The following is a 21,690-nucleotide window of genomic DNA, read 5'->3' as shown; positions in this document are numbered from 1 at the left end:
TGTAAGGCGAAAATTTATTTTTAAAAGGCTTTATGTGAAGTGTTGCGGTGCATCAAGGCAGAATATAAAAAAGTGAAGCATTTGGAGCTTGTTGTGGCTGAAGAATATTGATGATAAGCTAATCTTAGAAAGTTTAAAATAAAGAGTGGTTTAAGACTGCTAGTACCGAGCTCGATAGCTGCAGTCGCTTAAGTGCGGTCAGTATCCAGTATTCGGGAGATAGTGGGTTCTAACCCCACTGTCGGCAGCTCTGAAGATGATTTTCCGTTATTTTCTATTTTCACATCAGGCAAATGCTGGGACTGTACCTTAATAAATGTCACAGTCGCTTCCTTTCCGCTCCAAGCCCGTTCTTATCCCATCGCTGGTGCGACGTAAAGCTAACTGTTAAAAATAAATACAAAAAGTACAAAATAAGGTTAATTAAAATTGAATTATGCATAACCAATTAAAGAAAAACAGAAGTCTTGAGAATTGTCTTCAGGCTGTGGATCACAAAACATTTTAGGTTCAGTTTAACATTTACATCAATTGTGTTAAGTTACAATCATTGTCAACATCATAATTAACACCGTCTTTAAGTGATGAAAATTGACGTCCTATCATGTGACATATTTAACTACTTCCCTCTATTTCATCCGATCTTTTGCGTCATGGCTTGATTGACACAGCATTCGATTAGTTTTCTTTTTCACGTGGTCTATCCATCGCGTTGGGCATATTCCACGAGATCTTCGTCTTTCAATTTTTCCTTGAACAGTTGTTTTCTCTAGGTTTTCTACACAACCGACGAACTATATGATCCAAAAATTGCAGAATTGAGGATAACGTTTTCTTCACATTCAGCTCACTGAGGATTGATTCATTAGTTTTCCTCCCTCCACGATATTCTTACCATCATCCTATATGACCACATCACTAAAGCATCGATTCTTCTCTGATATCCTGTCCAAGTGTTCACAACATAAAGTAAAACTGGAAACACTGAGGTCTTCAGCAGCCTTAGTATCGTGCGCTTGTTTATCGCACGATCCTTTCAGATAACTGTCAGCTTTGATACAGCATATCTTCTTCTTGCAATTTTCCGCCGTATTTCATCTGTTGAACTACCACCTTTTCTACAAAAGAGTCTAAATAAATAAATATTTGTCCACTCTCTCGTATTCACACAAAAAGTTCGTTCGTGGAAGCGACCGAGCTCGACCATCAAACCGCGTTTTTCACTTTTAACTGTGTCTAGGATTTGTTTCATTTATTTTTCCGACTGCTAATCTTAGATTACTTCTTTGTCGTCCACCAATTTCAACACCGCGACTCCAATCGTCCAGATCTGTCCTAATGGTTTTTTCTCCATAAATAATAAATGGCGATAATACATCCCTCTCCAAACACTTTAGTAGGTTCAAAGGGAATGGATATCATGTTGTCGAATCTTACTACTGCCTTACTATCAGCATACGGATTACTGATGAGTACTGTAAGATGTGAGGAAACATCCGTTCAGTCTGGCAGATTCCAGAATTATTTCCATTCGACACAATTAAATGCTGTTTTTTACCGTAATATAAGAGGAGCCTTAAATGTTCTATCAGCTGTATTGTAATGAGTGGGAGAGTTTATGTTGCTCGTTGGTGACTGGACCTTCTTTTTGCAATGTGGTATCTCCCGTCTGTGACTTAACATTGCCCCAAGCACGGGCCGTCGTAATGGCTGTAGGTTAGCAGAGCAAGGTCCAAAGGACTCGAAATAGCGTCCTGGCACAGCCTGCCAAGGGCGCGCGCTTTCAATGAAGTTCTTATGTCGCACCACTTTTCTGTGTCACCTGGTCTTCAGAACACTCCATTCATTCTTACCTGTTCGTGCTGGTTTGAACGCAAAATGACCGTAAACAATCCGTCTTTGTTTTCCCCGACGACTTCTTGGCCGAAATATTCTCAACTATTTTACTACGTAAAGAAATGGCAGTGAAATTAGTAATTGTGTAATCTTCTGTGATGTGAAAGAGCTTCTCTTGCTTCTACACTTACTCAAATATACGAGTAATTTATACTGTATATGGGTCCTGTATCCTTTTTTTTTACTCCGTAAACAAGCAAACACTTCAGTGTGTCTCGCTTGTTAATGGACACCTCACCCCTGTAGACTCTCTGACACATAGTGTCTGGCTGAATAATTCAGTCCCCAAGTAGAAGCTCGGAGGAGGACATTGTCATACAGATTTCTTGGCTAGTTAATACCGGCAGGTTTATCTACACTTTGCAAAGAGCACGGTGCACTTCTGTGCTTTCAGAACGAGTTTAAATAATAATGTTCACTATACATTGTCTTTAACACCTTCATAATACATAGAATCCCCCTAATTCGCCTCTCAACTCTCTTTAACACTATTAATAGGAGACAAGAGCTTGAAATAGCGTCAAACAAAAGCATATTTGAGAGGGGTGTAAATATTATCTTAAGAACAAGTCGACGTGAAGTGGTTATACCGCTATCTTGGCCCACAACGACTTGGCTATAGACATGGAGATTCTCATGGTTTTCGATTTAGACAGTTGTTATTAGTAGGCTGTGCACCTGATCTTGTTATCTTTTGTTACTTTGATTATATTTGATTATGGAAGTTCATATTTTGTTAATTAGTCTGTTGACAGTACAAGTGAAATTTGCTCTGTGTAGTTGTATCTTGTGTTTCGTGAGTAAATAAAGACAGAAAGAAAGAAAGAAACCGTGCGAGTTTCTATGGAAATTTTAAAATGTATATTAGAGTGTAAGACAAGAAATATTGATTATGAAATATCACAGCACGGGATATGGCATACAATGGACGCTGTCTTAACCGGCCGACATGGTGGATAATGTCGCTTCCGGTTTCCCACGGTCACGAACACCCACTCCGCACCGCTCGCGGACAACATGCAACTTTTTTCATATTGCTTATCATTTACAATAGCGGATCCAGTTTTTAGTCTGTTTTAAGCCTAATATGTTTCGAAATATTGCTTAAGACATAGGGTAAAGGCTGGCATATTCGTGATACAGGCAAGTTCGTGATAAATCTTTGAATAAGTATTACGAAATTCTCTATTGCAGGCCTAGCATTTCAACATTACTACTAGTTGCCTGAGTTTAAAATATCCTTACAGTATGTAATTCGCCATTTAAAGATGTACAGTTGGTGGAATCATCATAGGCCTCCTACATTCCTATTAGTTTGCCATAACTTAAGCTTTGTCGAACGTTTAATGGGGCAAAGTTCGTAATTCAACGATTAATGCAGGCTCAGGGAAGAAAGCCTTGATTTGATTTCCCACTGTTTGTATTTCTTCACACATACAGAAAACTTTTTATTATATTGGTTGTGAATTTGTGATCAGAAATCTGAGAAGAATCGAACTTACATATGTGATATTCATTAAAACCTCTATAGACAGTTCTTTTGTCTGATCGAAGTTATCTCATTCAGCGACCTGATTCACAAGTGTCCCTTACAGTGAATAATCATCTTTGTGATGTTCTGGGTCATCCTGACTTACTTTGTCCCTTGAAATAAATTCTTAATTAGCCTATATTTCATTTTAAATGTCACCCTTCTTTACAATGGCAATTCACTAACTTGTATTTGTTGTCCTTGATTGTTTACAGGGCCCGGAACTTGTACGAGTGTCCAAATTCTACAAGGACTCCAAAGATGGGAGATTCATCAGCTACCTAGACAAGGATGTGCGGACGTTATACGACTCCTTCCGGCACGGAGCCAAGGTGTCCAGTGAGTTTTCTCATTTAGATTGATGTCTTCCCCAACTAAAAGCCTTTTAATTGCTTCTTTTAACAAATTAACCGAATAATACTTCTGTTTTGAGTTTCTCTTAAGATAGCTGTAACTAGACTAGTGGATTGGGTAGTAAATCATCCAAAGGAGAAATAAGGCATCCAAGGTACCTGGTTGAAACTACAGCTGGTCTTTGAAATCGGTTTGTTGCCGCTGAAACGCTCAAACCATACTGGAATTCTTCAACCGTTCCCGGCACTGTGTATTTTAATATCGGCGCCAAACCCCGTCAGCTCTCACGCTGAAGAGATTATCTCAAGCGATGAAGATTCTGACTAATGCCATTGAACTGAGCGAGTTGGCCGTGCGGTAAGGGTCACGTAGCTGTGAGCTTGCATCCGGGAGATAGTGGATTCGAATCGTATCGTCGGGAGCCCTAAAGATGCTTTTCTGTGGTTTCCAATTTTAATAATAATAATAATAATAATAATAATAATAATAATAATAATAATAATAATAATAATAATAATAATAATAATAATAATAATAATAATAATAATGTTTTACGTCCCACTAACTACTTTTGATGGTTTTTGGAGTCGCCGAGGTGCCTGGCTTTTGTCCCTCAGGAGTTCTTTTACGTGCCAGTAAATATACTGACACGAGGCTGACGTATTTGAACACATTTAAATACCACCGAACTGAGCCAGAATCGAACCTGCCAAGTTGGGGTCAGAAAATGAGCGCCTCAACCATCTGGGCCACTCAACCTGGCGTTTCCCATCTTCAAACCAGGCAAATGCTGGGGCTTTACCTTAATTAAAGCCTCGGATGGTGCCTTCCCAGTCCTAGCCCTTTCCCTTCCTTGCGTCGCCGAAAACCTTTGATGTGTTAGTGCGACGTTAAACAACAACACAAAAAAAGAAAAAATGACAGTGACCTTGAACACCGAATGACAAGCTCTAGCACTAAATAACTTATTCCTTCATTATAATTATACAGTATATTATGTTTGTTTGAACCTCTTATTGAAAGTGATAATGCGAGGAACCTACTGGCCAACCTCAACAAGTTATTAAAATATCTTACTACTGCTACTATTAAATATTTTCATCCCCCCTCCCTGAAGGGTGAGGCGGGCCTCCTAGACGGTGACGCCTTCTATCAGGCCAGGAGATTTGTATCGGAGGAGATGTGCGGGGAAGGTAAGAGGGTTGGCGGCCGGCAGGAGAATGGAAAAGCACGGAAAACCATTCTCAAGACAGTTGACTGTAGGAACCAGCCCCCCTCCGTCTCCCAAATACAGAGGCGTAGAGCCACGGTAGAGCCGCGGCCACCCCACCTCTGCTCGGTTGGCCCGTCGGAGTGCAGAATTGTCGGACCACGGACCAGCCGTGGCCACTTGTGGGCCGAGACCAACCAACATGTCTTCCTTTTCCCTTGGTGTGTTTTTGTACATTTTGTTCATATCATTTGACTGTACTTTACTCACTGTATTTCTATTATGTTTCATTCAAGTTCACCCTACTATCACCAACAAAAGCAGGTATACGAGGTCCACTCATTATTAGCATAATGAGCTCGTAGAAGTAATTAGGAAGTCTACGATAATGACTTCATCCACATGTATTTTATCTGGTAGTGCCCCAGTTAAAGGGCTCAGATATGGCCGGGAATGAATGTCAGGACCCTCTGAACTCATGGTCCCTTCACTGACCATTCAGCCACGTCTTAATTGAGACCGGGTGAGTTGGCTACCAGTTCGAGGCACGTAGCTGTTAATTTGCATTCGGGAGATGGTGGATGTGCGCCTCTGTGGTGTAGTGGTGCCACCCCAGAGGCCCGGGTTCGATTCCCGGCTCTGCTACGAAATTTGAAAAGTGGTACGAGGGCTGGAACGGGGTCTACTCAGCCTCAGGAGGTCAACTGAATAGAGGTGGGTTCGATTCCAACCTCAACCATCCTCGAAGTGGTTTTCCGTGGTTTCCCACTTCTCCTCCAGGCAAATGCGGGGATGGTACTTAAGGCCACGACCGCTTCCTTCCCTTTTCCTTGTCTATCCCTTCCAATCTTCCCATCCCCCGCAAGGCCGCTGTTCAGCATAGCAGATGAAGCCACCTGGGCGAGGTACTGGTCATCCTCCCCAGTCGTATCCCCCGACTCAGAGTCTCACGCTCCGGGACACTGCCCTTGAGGCCGTAGAGGTGGAACCTCTCGCTGAGTCCGGGGGAAAAACCTACCCTGGAGGGTAAACAGATAAAGAAGAAGAAATGGTGGATTGGAACCCTCTGTCGGCAGCCCTGAATATGGTTTTCCGTGGTTTTTCCATGTTCACTTCAGGTTGTACCTTAAGACCTGACTGTGGCAGTGTGACGAAAAACAAATAGAAAAAATGTCGTAGCAGCCGGGTATCGCCGTCGGGATACCGTTCCTGGTACAGACATAGTGCCTCACACCTCGCGCTTTTTGTCTTGCTTCCCCATAAATGAGGAGCATGTCAACGCATTCCTCTCTGGAAAACATGCCGAATGACAGCAGAGATGACAGTACATTCAGACCCTAACCAGCGGAGTATGTGCAAGGCACAAGATGAATAACAGCGTCTTTCTACTGTTTGAATATGGCAAGCGTGGGTCTGTGTTTGCGTATTCAAACATCTACTATTTGCTTTTTGCTGTACGTCCCACCGACACAGATAGGTCTTATGGCGACGATGGGATAGGAAAGGCCTAGGAATTGAAAGGAAGGGGCCGTGGCCTTAATTAAGGTACAAAAATATTTGAACGATGCAGGATTCAAACCGCCGCTGGCACATTCCGTCGATTGCTAGGAGAACGCCTAACCACATCCGCTACGCTACACTGCTGGAAACATGCAGGTAGTACGACGAGAACAACGTACATACGCCATCTGGTTCGGTGTTTAAGACATTAATTACTGCACTGTTACCTAGTTTTATGCATTGATTCCTCTCTTCGTTACACCCGATCACGAGGCACGACATATTAACATAGTTACATGGTATTATTATTATTATTATTATTATTATTATTATTATTATTATTATTATTATTATTATTATTATTATTATTATTATTATTATTATTATTATTATTATTATTATTATTAGCGTATGGTAACGTACACAAAACAATACAAAGATTGAATATACATGAACAGTAAGCACAAACTATTATATCCATAATTACAAGATATACACATTATAACATTAAAAACAATCATGCAAGCAAAAGCGTTCAAAGAGTTAGATCTAAATTCTCTAGCCATTGTATGGCCTCAGCAGAAGTCACCACAGTCCTGGATGGATCCAGCGAATGCCCTTCCAATGAATTCGGTGACAATATGGTCGATAGTCTGCGTAACTGCACCACAGTGACAGGCTGGAGAGGATCTCATACCCCATTTAAACATAATTGATCCACATCTCCCATGGTTAGTACGGACTCTGTTTAGGGCTACCCATGTCTTGCGGGGCAAGTCAAAGCCAGCTGGAAGATTCTTATAATTGAACAATGTCTGTCTTTGAGTCGGAGCTACGCTGTTCCACTCTTGTTACCAATCAGATTTTGGATTGAAATCCCTCCTAACAAGTTCCTGTGCTGTTTGAATAGGAGGAGATCTTGTTTTGAGGCGGCTGAACCTGACGTTAACATCTTCATGGATGGGGAGATCAGGATTGGTTAATATCTTGTTGTATTCTCTAACCAAATTATTACATCTTCTAATTCTAGGAGGTTCTATGTGGCTGAGCACCGGCAACCGGAAAAGAGGAGTAGATTTTACTGTGCCCCTTATGACATGTATTCAGGACCGTGTCCACCTTTTTAGCATGAGAACTGTTGATCCAAACTGAAGAACAGTACTCAGCTGTGGAAAGCACCTGCGCCATTGCTGAAGTACGCAAAGTAGATGCAGAAGCTCCCCATATGGAGCCAGCAAGTTTGTGGATTATGTTGCGTGACCTTAATTTGGCTGCTAGGTTGGTTAGATGTTTCCTGTAGGATAGCGTTCGGTCGAGAGCAACTCCAAGATATTTGGGGTTGGCATTGTGAGGGAGAAGACTTCCATTAAGTGACACTTTCAAGATGATATTCGCTTTCCGGTTATTTAAATGGAAGAAGCAGGTTTCCGTTTTACTAGGGCTTGTCTTCAAGCACCACGTTTTGAGGTATGTGCACAGAACATTCAGGTCTGCATTTAAAGTTCTCTCTATCATATTAGCATCCATATGCTGACTAATTATTGCCAGATTGTCGGCATAAGAAAATTGACGAGAGCTCGTGACAGGTATGTATGCAATATACAGGTTAAACAGTAATGGAGAGAGAACAGATCCTTGAGGTAGACCATTGTTAAGTATCTTTATTTTGCTGTGATTTGTATGCATGACTACCTGGATAATTCTATTTGAGAGCATATTGTTAATCAGACGCGACATTTGACTACACTTCGTCAGTTCAAAGAACTTATACACAATACCATTTCTCCACACCGTGTCATATGCAGCTGTTAGATCAATAAACACTGCTCCACTCTTTAATTGCTTTTCAAAACCTGTCTCAATACGTGTTGTCAGAGCAAGCACCTGATCTTCACAACTACATTCAGGTCTAAAACCAGCCTGTTCGATTGGAATGATTTTAAAAATCAGAGGACTTATTGTATTGTAGATAAGCCGTTCCAAGAGCTTAAATCAGACATTCATTAAGGCAATTGGTCTATAGCTTTCGACAGAATCTGTAGGTTTACCAGGTCGTAAGATAGCTAGCAGTGGCGTATACTGAGGGCTACCAAGGCTATCAGTGAAGCCCAGACTTCAAATGCGAGCGATGGAAATCTAAAGCACATTATATTGTAAGCATCTGACGCATTGTTCCATTTGCAAAACTTGAAAGCAATGAGAAAACACGTCGCACGTATTTCTGAGAACAAGGCTTCGGAGACTGATATTGCAGCCCAGACTCTGTCCCTTCCCATCGACTCGCCTCACGCGGCTTGTTGCTATCTGCCTACAGGCGCGGGGACCGGCGCGGCGGAGGATAGCTGTGCTAGGCTTCGGTCCGTCAGATCGCCACTGCTATCACCATCACTCATCGTGTATACTTCCTCACCTCATCCTTCTGCCTTAAATATATAGATAACGGAGTGCTGGTATTTCACTCCCGTTTACTTCTACATGCTTGTAGGAAGACACTGCAGGGCTGCTGTTATAGGAGTATTATAGTTTTCTTTTTATTGGTAGATCTGCTAAAATGAAACGCAATCTTTCAGGTTTAGTGTTCTCTTTTGTTGGGAATAGCACCCCTATAATCATGTGCACGTTAGTTGGGCTGCAGCAAACGATATTGGAAGGGACTGCTGAATCATACTGTATTTGCATCGAGCACGTCTCTGAGATCTTAACGCCAGACAAGGATGTAGTCAATCTGAGTTGCATTTGTGCTGCTGTAGTACGTAATTAGATGTGAATAGCGCTTCTTGGACCAGGTAGTTGTGATGACCCGGCCATGAGCTTGAGCAAAATCGGGCATTCGCTGGCCATCTTCGTTCTTTTCTCCATATCCATGCTCACCGTGGGCAGCATGGTCTTCTTTTCTGCGACCTGCATGCCTGTTTAGTAGATCGCCAGCGATAAGGTAATATTTTGGTGGAAGTTCGGCGGTGTTTTCCTCAAGTGTCTCCCAGAAGGTATCTTTCGTGGAAGCTGTCTGCGGGGCATAGGCACTGAAGAGGTGTATGTTCCTCCCATCTGCGATATAGACGACTTTCGTCAGGCGATCATCCTACCGTTGAAAATTTTTCCGATACAACAGTACCAACGCTGCTAGTTGTTCCGCGGGTACCACTGCAGTGCATCCAATATCGTATGATTTATTTCCACTCCATCGTGGTTTTTGCACTGCACACATACCGATGCAACGGTTTCCGAGAGTTTTAGCTTGCTCGTTATTCCGTCCAGACAGAGTGCCAAACATTGAGTGTTGCAAGAGGAAGTGAGGGCTAGTTTGTTTAGCCGTCGCCACCCGCATACTTTTCACGTGGACCGACTACAGGGGACGCCCTAACCTTTGTAGCAGATCCGTTATACAACATTGCATGAATGTGTGACTACGTTTTTACCGCCGGCCCGTCACATGGCCTGCCGCCAAACATTTTATAGCTACTGCCAGCAGAATTTTAGGCCGCTCCTAACATGGAGAACAGACGCCTTTTGTAGCTGTTCCACCGGCTACAACTAATGGTATTTCAATAGCATTTCCTCTACTGAGCGTCCATTACCCTAAGCTGTTGGTACTTGTAGCGAGTCAGGTTATTTTCTTCCGCCTGCCACTCGGCGTTGAGTCGTTTGGTCTTTGGCCGTACAGTCTGTTCCATACCGTAGCAAGATGAACCTGGCCAGACATTATACAGTAGAGAGATATGTACAAAGCATTTAAAATAATGTCAGTATAATCTCCATAGAAACTCTCCGCAGAGTTAGTCGACGGCTCTTAGACAACTCTCAGGTAGAGTGTCGGCCTCTGGATCCCAGGTTACTGGGTTCAAAACCTGATAGAAGTAGTCGGATTGTTGAAGGGTGAGAAAAAGTCTATTCGGTACTCCATATCGTTCAATGTCAGCATGTAAAAGATCTCTCGTGACACATTTGGTGCTTACCCGACAAAATTCATCAAAACTCAGTCATAGACACCCAAGAGAGATTCGATTTACTCTGCCGTCTAGTAGGCCTAGAGTAAAACGGAACGTCGAAATAGTCTGATGACGTCAAATTAAAATGCTCACACACGGTAGTTGAGGCCATACCATTATTGTTTTATTATATTTTTATTGGGTTTTAGACCCGCTCTGCAGCACAGCTTATAGCTAAGATCTTATACGCCCTTATCCAGTAGAGGTTCGTGGCTCAAATGGCCGGTGGGGATAATCTGGGTATTATTATTGTTATTATTGTTAATGTAGTTTTTGTTTCTTCTGCTGTTGTATGTACACCTATATTAAACCCTGTCATTACATTTTTATTGGCAATATCAGTACAGGTAAGCATGCTTGATTCTAATGCATGTTAATAATAAAATACTCCAAAAGTGAGGACCTACCTCATTTATAAAGGAATTCCGCTCGACGATTCTTCTGCGCTGCAAACTATTCACTATTTTAAACGCTACATACTAATCACTGTCGAACAAAAACTGTCCAGAACCTACGTTCTCCACTCCGCAACTGCTAAAAGCGAACTGAAAACTAAAATTCGAAACGTGTCGAAAGCTTCACTCTGTGATTGGCCACCAGAACATGTTACATGAGGTTAGAAGAATACAAGTGAGTTTGCAATAACATCGCCATAACACCCGCTGCTACTGCTTCATCTACATTGTCTTTTTTTTAAATTGCGGGCATATCAAAGCTAGCCCCTAGCTTGACACTTTAAAATGCGCTGAAACTTTCACTCCCTCAAAGGTTCACTAACCTTCAAAACAGTTACCAATACTCACACTGAGGACTGAGAGGGAATTAGCCCTTGTGTCGGGATAAACATGCGAAACATTCCCATGTAATACAATCATACTTTCATTTTCACATATTAATTAATTCAGAACAGTGGTACTCAGATATTAATTTAGTCTCATTAAATTAATTATCTAAAATAAAAATAATATATCATTTCTAATCTCTTTATGTCCGCAAATCTGGTAGGGCTAAGCTCCTTTAGCCCTTAATGAAGCACCGCCCCTGCCCTTCTATCAGTTTTCATGAAAATGCACCAATCCAACCGATGTACTAACAGAGGGTTTTAAACGTGGCCGGAAGTTGGTCTTAAACTTTCACACGACCGCCACTGTTGGAACAAAAAATGTTTACGAACAATATTCTAAATAAATTTGTCGTGAACAATTCTGCTGCAAAACAACCTTAAAAGAGATACACCGAGTTTTACGTACGTTTCAGACTCCCTCTGAAGCTCTCATAATATTCCCCCTTCTCCTAGTAGTTTAAAAACCATAATAGTTAAGAACCTACAAGCCATTACCCTAAATTCAAATAACCAATTTTAATGAAAACCCGCCTGTGTGTTTTCTCGTGATACTGTAACAGACAGACAAATAGACATTCATTAAACTGAAACCGTCATAGGCCAACATTCGCCCTGTCAGGTGTAAAATCAAGTATCAGATTGATATTCAAAAAGTAGAGACAGAAAGACGATTATATACTGTAGGTTATATTTATATATCCGCCTCTGTGGTGTAGTGGTTAGTGTGATTATCTGTCACCCCCAGAGGCCCGGGTTCGATTCCCGGCTCTGCCACGAAATTTGAAAAGTGGTACGAGGCTGGAATGGGGTCCACTCAGCTTCGGGAGGTCAACTGAGTAGAGGTGGGTTCGATTCCCACCTCAGCCATCCTGGAAGTGGTTTTCCATGGTTTCCCACTTTTCCTCCAGGCAAATGTCGGGATAGTACCTAACTTCCTTCCCTCTTCCTTGTCTATCCCTTCCAATCTTCCCATCCCCCCGCAAGGCCTCTGTTCAGCATAGCAGGTGAAGCCGCCTAGGCGAGGTACTGGTCATCCTCCCCAGTTGTATCCCCAGACCCAGAGTCTAAAGCTCCAGGACACTGCCCTTGAGGCGGTAGAAGTGGGATCCCTCGCTGAGTCCGAGGGAAAAACTGACCCTGGAGGGTAAACAGATTAAGAAGAATAAGATGTGTATATATATATATATATATATATATATATATATATGGACCCCCAATAGACATTCATTCATTTGGAAAATTACTGTGGCGAAACGGTACGTCGTACCGCCAAATGGATTGCTCCAGCAGACAGCCCTGTTGGGAGCCTACATGTTTGGTCCTTTAACATTTTCTCGTATATTGGCGATTTATAACATAGAGAGGTGAACTTTTCGATCTGGGGCAAATTTCGTGCGTTTTTCACAAGATGAGAAATTATACAGTTATAGTCTTGAAACTTGGCAGGCGTATCGTGGTTGAAACGATCTACATTTTGTTTCTTTGACGTTTTGTCGTATCTGCATCGGGTACACCTTAGATTGGTACAGAAAATTAGATTAGGCTGAAATTTGAGTACAGTTTCCACATATTTCCTTCTTTCTTCCATACTACACGATAGCTGGAATTATGCAATTTGGCTCACCTATGGCTCACGGACGTGCCAATGAGCCTGTCGAATTTGGTGATTCGAACAGTCTTATAAGTGTGCCAAACAGTAAAATTAATTCTAGAAAATGTACAGAATTGACGTAACCGAATGTGCTGTCCGTTTTGCGATACGACTTACCGTTTAGTCACAAAATACTTCGAAACGATGCTCTGTACGGTCATGAAAATTTCCTTACATTTCGATATTTTGGAGGTAAAATGTTAAACATTGAAACGTTTTGGAATTTCTCCGTCGGTTGCAGGCCAAGAGCTATAATTTTGTCAACTTTCAATTTTCTAGCGCACATGGAAGTTTGCGTCAGCCATTCTTTGGAATGATCTTTTTGGAATGTTTCCTTAGGTTACAGCCTAATAGTTATCAGTTTGTCGAATTTCAAGTTTCTAGCTCATTTTGAAGTGGGTAAACATCAATGTCAGTGAGTCAGTCAGTTAGCCTTCTGAGAGATATTGTAATCGAGACAATATCTCGTTGACTTGTTCCTTTAAGCAATGTCATTATCTGTCTTGTCCGACTCGTTGGCTGAACGGTCAGCGTACTGGCCTTTGGTTCAGAGGGTCCCGGGTTCGATTCCCGGCTGGGTCGGGGATTTTAACCTTAATTGGTTAATTCCTACGGCACAGGGGCTGGGTGTATGTGTTGTCTTCATCATCATCATCATCACGACGCGCAGGTCGCCTACGGGAGTCAAATAGAAAGATCTGCACCCGGCGAGCCGAACCCGTCCTGGGATATCCCGGCACTAAAAGCCATACGACATTACATTATTATCTGTCTTTACTGACTGTATTACGGATGTTGCGATATTATCAACATGAGTAAATATCGATATTTTCTATCGATATACGATATTCCAGTACTGATATTTTCTTTCGATATTTTGTGGTATCGATACTATGTTATGACATCACCGATATCGAAAAGTTCGCTTGGAAAAAAAAAGGAATAGTAGTATTAATCGAACAATGCATACAAAAATGATAATTAAGAGTAAACTTCATGTATAACCTAATGCAGCAAAAAGAAAGGCACGAAGTATTATAATACAGTGAAAGGTTAGTGACCGATAACATGGACTGTGATCCTTACGTTAGGTATCCATTCAGTTGTCTGTGTCCTGTGTGTATCTTGTGGAAGGTTAGTTGCTGTTGGCCTGTTGCATGTTGTAGACATTCTTACTCTGCGGGTAAATCTGAATTTTTCATCGCATAAATGTTCGCCTCTGTGGTGTAGTGGTTAGTGTGATTAGCTTCTCCCCCCCCCCCCCCAAGACTCGGTTTCGATTCCAGGCTCTGCCACAAAAAGTGGTACGAGGGCTGGAACGGGGTCCGCTCAGCCTCGGGAGATCAGCTGAGTAGAGGGGATTCGATTCCGACCTCAGCCATCCTCGAAGTGGTTTTCCGTGGTTTCCCACTTCTCCCCCAGGCAAATGCCGGGATGGTACCTAATTTAAAGCCACGGCCGCTTCCTTCCCTCTTCCTTATCTATCCCTTTCGATCTCCCCATCCCCCACCCCGCACAAGGCCAAGTTCAGCATAGCAGGTGAGACAACCTGGGCGAGGTACTGGTCCTCCTTTCCAGTTGTATCCTCCGACCCAAAGTCTCACACTCCAGGACACTGCCCTTGAGGCGGTAGAGGTGGAAACCCTCGCGAAGTCCGAGGGAAGAACGAACCCCGGAGGATAAACAGATTAGGAAAGAAGAAAGGTAATAATTTCGAATCCCTGTATTTTGGAAAAATTATAATTTGATATCGACAAATCTTTTGTTTTGATAATGGCGGCATATTGATACTTTCAATAAGTATAGATACCGAATGAAATATCGATATTTTAGTATATAGGAACGTCGCTAGACTGTTTATGAACCTCTTAACACAAGACACTACAAATTACATGGCGCCGAAGCTACGTGTGGATTTCATCCCAGTTTTACGATCGAATCTCTCTCCCTATGAGGAGAGGAGTATTCACTATTGCTTGTTTCTCTGGTGTGTTGTGTGTAAATGAAGTAGTGCGTATTAATATAAACACAAACACTTAGTTCTTAAAACAGAGGAATCAGCCACACGAAGGTAAAATCTCCAGTCCGATCAGGAATTGAACACATTAGGAATTAGATAAGAATCCAGGATGTAGTATTTTTCTGAGAGAGCAAGTGTCCCAAAAGATTGTTTCTTTTTTTTACCGGGCGAGTTGGCCGTGCGGTCAGGGACACGCGGCTATGAGCTTGCATCCGGGAGATAATGGGTTCGAATTCCACTGTCAGCAGCCCTGAAGATGGTTTTTTTTTGTGGTTTCCCATTTTCACACAGGGGCTGTACCTTGATTAAGGCCACGGCTGCTTCCTTCCAACTCCTAGGCCTTTCCTATTCCATCGTCGCAATAAGACCTATCTGTGTCAGTGCGACGTAAAGCAACTAGCAAAAAAAATGTTTTGTTTTCTATAAGTTAATGTGTGCATAGGTTAGCACTACGCCTAGTATGTCACAGATCACACTCTCGATTTCATTTATTGTATTTATTACATTTGTCCTCATCTTGTTATAATCACTCCATCAATCCTTAGAGGATCGAATTTAGAAGGACAAGCAACCACGTACATGACGTTCGTAGATCTACAAAAGTCATTCGATAATGTTGATTGGACCAAGCTATTTCAGATTCTGAAAGTGATCGGAATCAGATATCAAGAATGAAGAATGATCTACAATCTATGTAAAAATCAGTCTGCAGTCATAAGAATCGAGGGCTGTGAAAAAGAAGCAGCAATCCAGAAAGGAGTGAGGCAAGGTTGCAATTTCCCCCCCTCCTTTTCAATGTTTATATAAAACAAGCGGTAAAGAAAATCAAAGAGGAATTTGGAAAGGGAATCACAATCCGAGGAAAAGATATCAAAACTCTGAGATTTTCTGATGATATTGTTATTTTATCTGAGCCCATAGAAGATGTAGAGAAATTGCTGAGTGGTATGGATGGAGTCTTGGGTAAGGAATACAAGATGAAAATAAATAACTCCAAAACAAAAGTAATGGAGTGCAGTCGAATGTAGTCAGGTGATGCAGGAAATATTAGATCAGGAAATGAAGTCTTAAAGGAAGTAGATTAATACTGTTACTTTGGTAGTAAAATAAAATGCAGACTGGCACACACAAGGAAGGCCTTTCTTAAGAAAAGAAATTTGCTCACTTTGAACATTGATATAGGAAGTTGAAAGATGTTTTAAAGACTTTCGTCTGGAGCGTGGCATCGTATGGAAGCAAAACATGCATGATAACTCACTCAGAAAGAAAGAAAGAGAATAGAAGCTTTTAAAATGTGGTGTTACGGAACAATGTTGAAGATGAGATTGATAGATCGAATCACGAATGAAGAGATATTCAATCGAAATGGTGAGAGGAAATTGATTTGGCTAAATTTGACGAGAAGAAATAGAATGATAGGACACATCTTAAGATACCCATGACTTGTTCTGTTGGTTTTTTTTTTTGCTAGTGGTGAAAGTGAGGGCTATCTGGTAGGGGACAGATGGAAAAATGTGGTGACATTAGACAAAGCATATGAGTGAATGTAATGAACCCCGCTCCATTTACTACCTCCCTAGAGACCAAAAAAAAAAAAAATCAAACATTGCATAAAGAATGCCAGGGAAGTTTTCCAAGGGGTTTCATGATCATTGCTAGATAGGTACTGCTACAATGGCAAGTTAACCATTCACCGCGTCGCTAATAATGTGAAGGTGAACTCTACATACTATCAGCAATAGGTTTTTACACCCATTTAAAAAGATATCCCAGCACTCTATGGGAGGGGAAAAAATCAGGTAAGGGTACATCAAGATAAAGCATTCTGCCACACCTCTCGTTTGACTCATCTGAAGTCTGTTGGTTCTGTTGAGATGTCACTGATAACTGATCAAGCCAATCTTTGCATGAAACATGTGGCCAATCAGGTCACATCTAAAGGTGGGTGAAGAACGCAGTTTGATCTGATGTAGTTACCACTTTTCATGGGTTTCAATTTCTTGCCTGCAATGTACCTGCTCAGTGAGACATCTTCTGCAGTAGCTTTGCGCCAAAGAACACGGTTTTGTGCTGTTGTTGGCCAGGTGTTAGCATTTATGTTGGTGCTATTCATAGTATTCTTAAGCTAGTCTTTAATGTTTCAAAGGAACACCTTGCGGCCTTTTGCCATGACCAATCTGACCATAGAGAAGTTGTTTAGACAGTCTGCTATCATTCATATGTCGGATGTGACCAAGAGCATATATGAGTAATGGTGAAGGTTTCTATGTTGTTCATATGCGCCTTGTCAAGAACTGCCACGTTGCATATGTAGTCATCCTATTTGATGATCATGATGGATCTAAGTTTCTGCTGATGGAAGCATTCCAGTTTCTTTATGACACGACGGTAAAGTGTCCAGGTTTCACATTCATATAGCAATGTTGTTATGACTACAGTTCAGTACACCATTAGTTTGGTATATATTTTGAGATCCTTATTCAAGAAAATTCTGTGGGAGAGGCAGCCATAAGCTGCATGGGCAGAGCATATTCTATTTTCCACATCCCTTTCTGAATTGCAGCATGTAGTTAGAATACTATCAAGGTAGGGAAATTGGTCTGCCTGTTCAAGAGGTGTTCCAAGTCAATGTAACATACAAAGAAACAGACAGATAGACAAAAATGTTGCTATTGGTTATTATCATTGTAAAATTGCCCAAAATGTTTAGAAAAGTTTACTCCCAGTTAAAGCAGTCAACAAGACAGACTCTAGAATTGTAATTATATAGATAAAGGGCAAGAGGAATAATGGTATTAGTGTCATGGAACTGTATGGTATCCTTGCTAATATTATAATTAAACTTTCCATACTTTCCAAATACAATTATATTGTCTTTTAAATCAATGACCTTCATTGAAGAAATGTATTGTAACCACCTGTTTTTTCTCTTTACAGATAATGGGCCATGTTTAGGTTGGCGTGAAGGCCCTCAGAAGCCTTATCAGTGGCTCAGCTACAATGAAACATTGCTGCGGGCTAAGAACTTTGGTTCAGGGCTTGTGGCCCTGGGTCTGCAGCCCTCACCAGACACCTTTGTGGGTATCTACAGCCAGAACTGTCCTGAGTGGATCCTCACAGAACAAGGTGCCTACTGCTATTCCATGGTGATAGTACCACTGTATGACACTCTGGGACCTGATGCCTGTGCCTACATCATTAAACAAGGTATTTTCTCACCTTCTTTTGATCTTACTGTCAAGAAATAAGATGTTGCTATAACTTGTAAATTTCAAATTTATACCCAAATAACAGGCTGAGTAGCTCAGATCATAGAGTGCTGTCTTTCTGGGCCGATGTTGCTGGTTTAATTCCAGCTCAGTCTGTTACTGTTTGAAGGTGTTCGAATATGACAACCTCGTGTCGATAGATTCACCAGCACATAAAAGAACTACTCCTTTAAAACAAAAGCAAGACAAGAGACCTTTCCTACTCTTCTTTTCAAATGGTTGTCACATGACAGCTGAAGGGAAGAGAACAAAAACCCATTGTTCCAAGTTTTGCTTAACATACTGTAAACACAGTTCGAAGGCTACTAGGTTGCCTATGTCAGCACACGCAGTTCTGTAAGGAGGGATTAGGAAAGCTCAGGACTCAAAAGTACTTGTTTATTCATTCCGATCCTAATTTTCTCAGTTCATCTGAAATCACTACAGCCTTCCCGTGTGTCAATTCCGCTGAAAATTTTAGTCTTAAGAAGGGTGTAATTTTAATTTTTGTTCTCTGCATATGCTATTTCGAATCCAACTTCTTTGAGATTTTGATGAATTTCATGGATCTGTTGCCCTCTTGTCTTCTTTCCAATATTTCTCTTCACTAGTTGTCATAAAAGCCAATATCCTAGCAGTCACAAGATGTGAAAGAAATATAAGAGTATTTTCTTCTTCATTCTGCAGGTGATTGGGTGAAGATAGTTTTATAAGGAAGGATCCTCCAGACTCCTTCAATCTGGTATTTTTTATATATGCAACTTCTGATGATTCTCCTTTCAGTTTTGAGGAGATGATCAGTTCTTCTTTCATTTTTAGTTTGGAACAGGGTTTCACAAGCGTAAGAGGCTTCCAGGAGAATTTCTGTTGGTGTTGGATCTTAGTTCTTTTCTCGTTTAAGTTGTGCGTGATGATTTCTCCAAGTTATTTAATTGTAGAACTATGTTAATTTTTTGATCATTTATGGCGACTCAGGGATTTTATTGGCATAATCTCACTTTTCTCAAAGTATATTTGTAATCCTATTTTTAGGGTGATATTTTGGAGACTGGAGACCTGGGCATGAACTTTTGCAAGACAAGGGCTAAGAGAGCTAAATCATCTGCAATTCCCAAGCTTTTTGTTCTTATTTAGGGTTTTGCTCCAATTTGGACTGCAGGTGAATTGTCCCTTTGCCAAAGTTTCATGACGTAATCGAGAGCCATTCTGTAACAGCAACGGAGATAATCTGTCAGCTTGTTTGAGGCCAGTTTTTATTGTAAAAGACTTTTTGACACTTCTCCCCTGAACTTTACCTTGGAGTTTGTGTTTGTTAAAATTAATTTAATGATTATTAATCTGGGATGAAAACCATATGGAATATTAAGTGAATTATATTTTAAATGCTCATGTTAGAAAGCCAGCAGGACTGCTGGTCTCCATAGACAACAAATGCAGTACCAAAGAGGTGAATGCAATTTTCTTGTGAATCTACTGTCCTGCTTGAAATGGTTAACACCCTATTCATCAAGGAGGAGGTTGAGATTCAAGTCCCAAGTGACATATTCAGCTCTTAGGAAAGAAACTGCTCTCTAAAACCATTGACTGTCCTGAGAATGGTTTTCTCTGATTTCTCATTTTCACTTCCAGGCAAATGTAGGAGAGTTCCTATTCATAGCCCCCAACCTATTCCTTCCCCCTCCTTACCCTATTTCATTCATCATCATTCATTTCATCTCCATTAGTTCCTCAGTTGAGATTGGTGACAGGAAAGGCATTTGGCCATTAAAAACAAGCCTATATAATTTCATCTCACCTCATCTCAACCCTGTATCAGGAAACGGGACTAAGTTCAGTCCGTCCATCCATCCATCCATCCTGTACATACATCGTCGTCGGCTGTAGCTCGTATCTGAGTAAACATATTCTTCAGTGGTTTACATTTTCACACTCACAATGCTTTGTGAATATGTTTCATATGACTTAGTAGCCCAATCTTTGCATGAAACATACGTCCACACAGATCACATGGAATGGCTGGGCTAAGCTTGACGGAGCTTCCGTGCTTGTCGTTTATCCTCTTCACGTCATTGTCATTCCTCTTCAAACATTGTAAGTGGTGTAGAAACAGTGTGGCATCAAAGTGCATGATTCTTAGCAAGAGTATCCCAGGATTGAGTGTTAATTCCAGCTCTTTTTCATAGTATGCTTTATCTGATCCTTGAAACGCCTCATAGGGGCTCCATGAAGTCTTGTGCCAGAGCAGAGTTCACCAGTTGACGAGGAACCTTGATTTCACTCATGCAACAGACGTGCCCTAGTCATCTGCGACGGTAGTCAATGATGTAGCCTCGATGCTTATAGCATGCACTTTCTCAAGAACTGCATGGTTGGTAATATGGTCCTCAAATTTGATGTTCAAGATAGATCTAAGTTTTTGCAGATGGAGCTTTTTGATATCCTGACTTTAGAGGGTCCGAGTTTGACAACCATAAAGCAGTGTTAATATGACAACAGCATGGTAAACCATGATCTTGGTATGCATTGTAAGGTCCTTATTCATGAAGATATGATCGGATAAACGTCCAAATGCTGAGTGGGTAGCACCAATTCTCCTATCCACATCTTGTGAGCAGTTAGCATGCATGCATGCATACATACATACATACATTCCGTTAATATCCTGCAATTGATAAATATATCATATCAGATTCTATTCTGTCCAATACATTTTTCCTAAGATTCACAGTCTAATGAACTAAGTGAACACACACTGGTGTCATAAATGATTTCTGCATTGAACTAGACCTCTTGTAATTCAGTAATAGTTGACTGATATTATCTATAAAATTGTCTGTTTCTTCCCCACTAAATTTATTTTTGTGGTTTCTTGAATCGTTCTCTATGACTACTGTATTTTGTATGACAGCTAACATCAGCTTGGTGGTGTGTGAAGATGATGACAAATGCAACTTGCTACTGGACAAGGCACCCAGAAGCCTGCGCAAAATAATTGCCATCAAAGAAACGAGACCTGCCACAAACCAGCGTGCCAGGAATCGCCAGGTGGAAATTCTACGCTTTGAGGATGTCGAGCAGTTGGGTGCTGCAAAGGACAACCCGGAAGTGGTGAGCTCATTAGATCTTCCTGTTCATGGGTTTCATTTGTAGAAGTTGTTTTGAACATACATAACTTATTCTTCAAGAACTACCACCCCACTATGGAATAATAATTAGCATATTTGATAAGGTGTGGATCAGTAGTAGTATGTTGGCTTCCAGAACCCAACTGCAAACCCTCCAGGGCTAGTCATATTTTTGAAGGGTAGAAAATAGTCTATTTGACACTTCATGTCATATGAAGGCAGCGTGTACGAGATCTGTGGTGACACATTTCATGCTTGCCCGACAAAATTAATTAAAACTCGGCTATAGATCATCCAAAATAGACCTAGTTTATTCTATAAT

General features: G+C 41.2%; 1 protein-coding gene across 5 annotated transcripts in view; it reads left to right on the top strand.

Moving 5' to 3' along the window:
- LOC136858740 (long-chain-fatty-acid--CoA ligase 1) overlaps positions 1-21,690 on the top strand; it is a 488,109-nt gene that overhangs the window by 438,822 nt on the left and 27,597 nt on the right. For all 5 annotated transcript variants that reach the window (XM_067138498.2, XM_067138499.2, XM_068225679.1 and 2 more), the window contains exons 3-5: positions 3,643-3,766; positions 17,933-18,202; positions 21,152-21,351. In XM_067138498.2, coding sequence (XP_066994599.2) covers positions 3,643-3,766; positions 17,933-18,202; positions 21,152-21,351 — 594 coding nt within the window. The remainder of the gene's footprint in view (positions 1-3,642; positions 3,767-17,932; positions 18,203-21,151; positions 21,352-21,690) is intronic.

This window comes from Anabrus simplex, chromosome 1 (assembly GCF_040414725.1).
Source record: "Anabrus simplex isolate iqAnaSimp1 chromosome 1, ASM4041472v1, whole genome shotgun sequence".
NCBI classification, from domain to species: domain Eukaryota; kingdom Metazoa; phylum Arthropoda; class Insecta; order Orthoptera; family Tettigoniidae; genus Anabrus; species Anabrus simplex.
The sequence above is the reverse complement of the archived record's forward strand: the minus strand, read 5'-3'. Positions and strand labels throughout refer to the sequence as shown.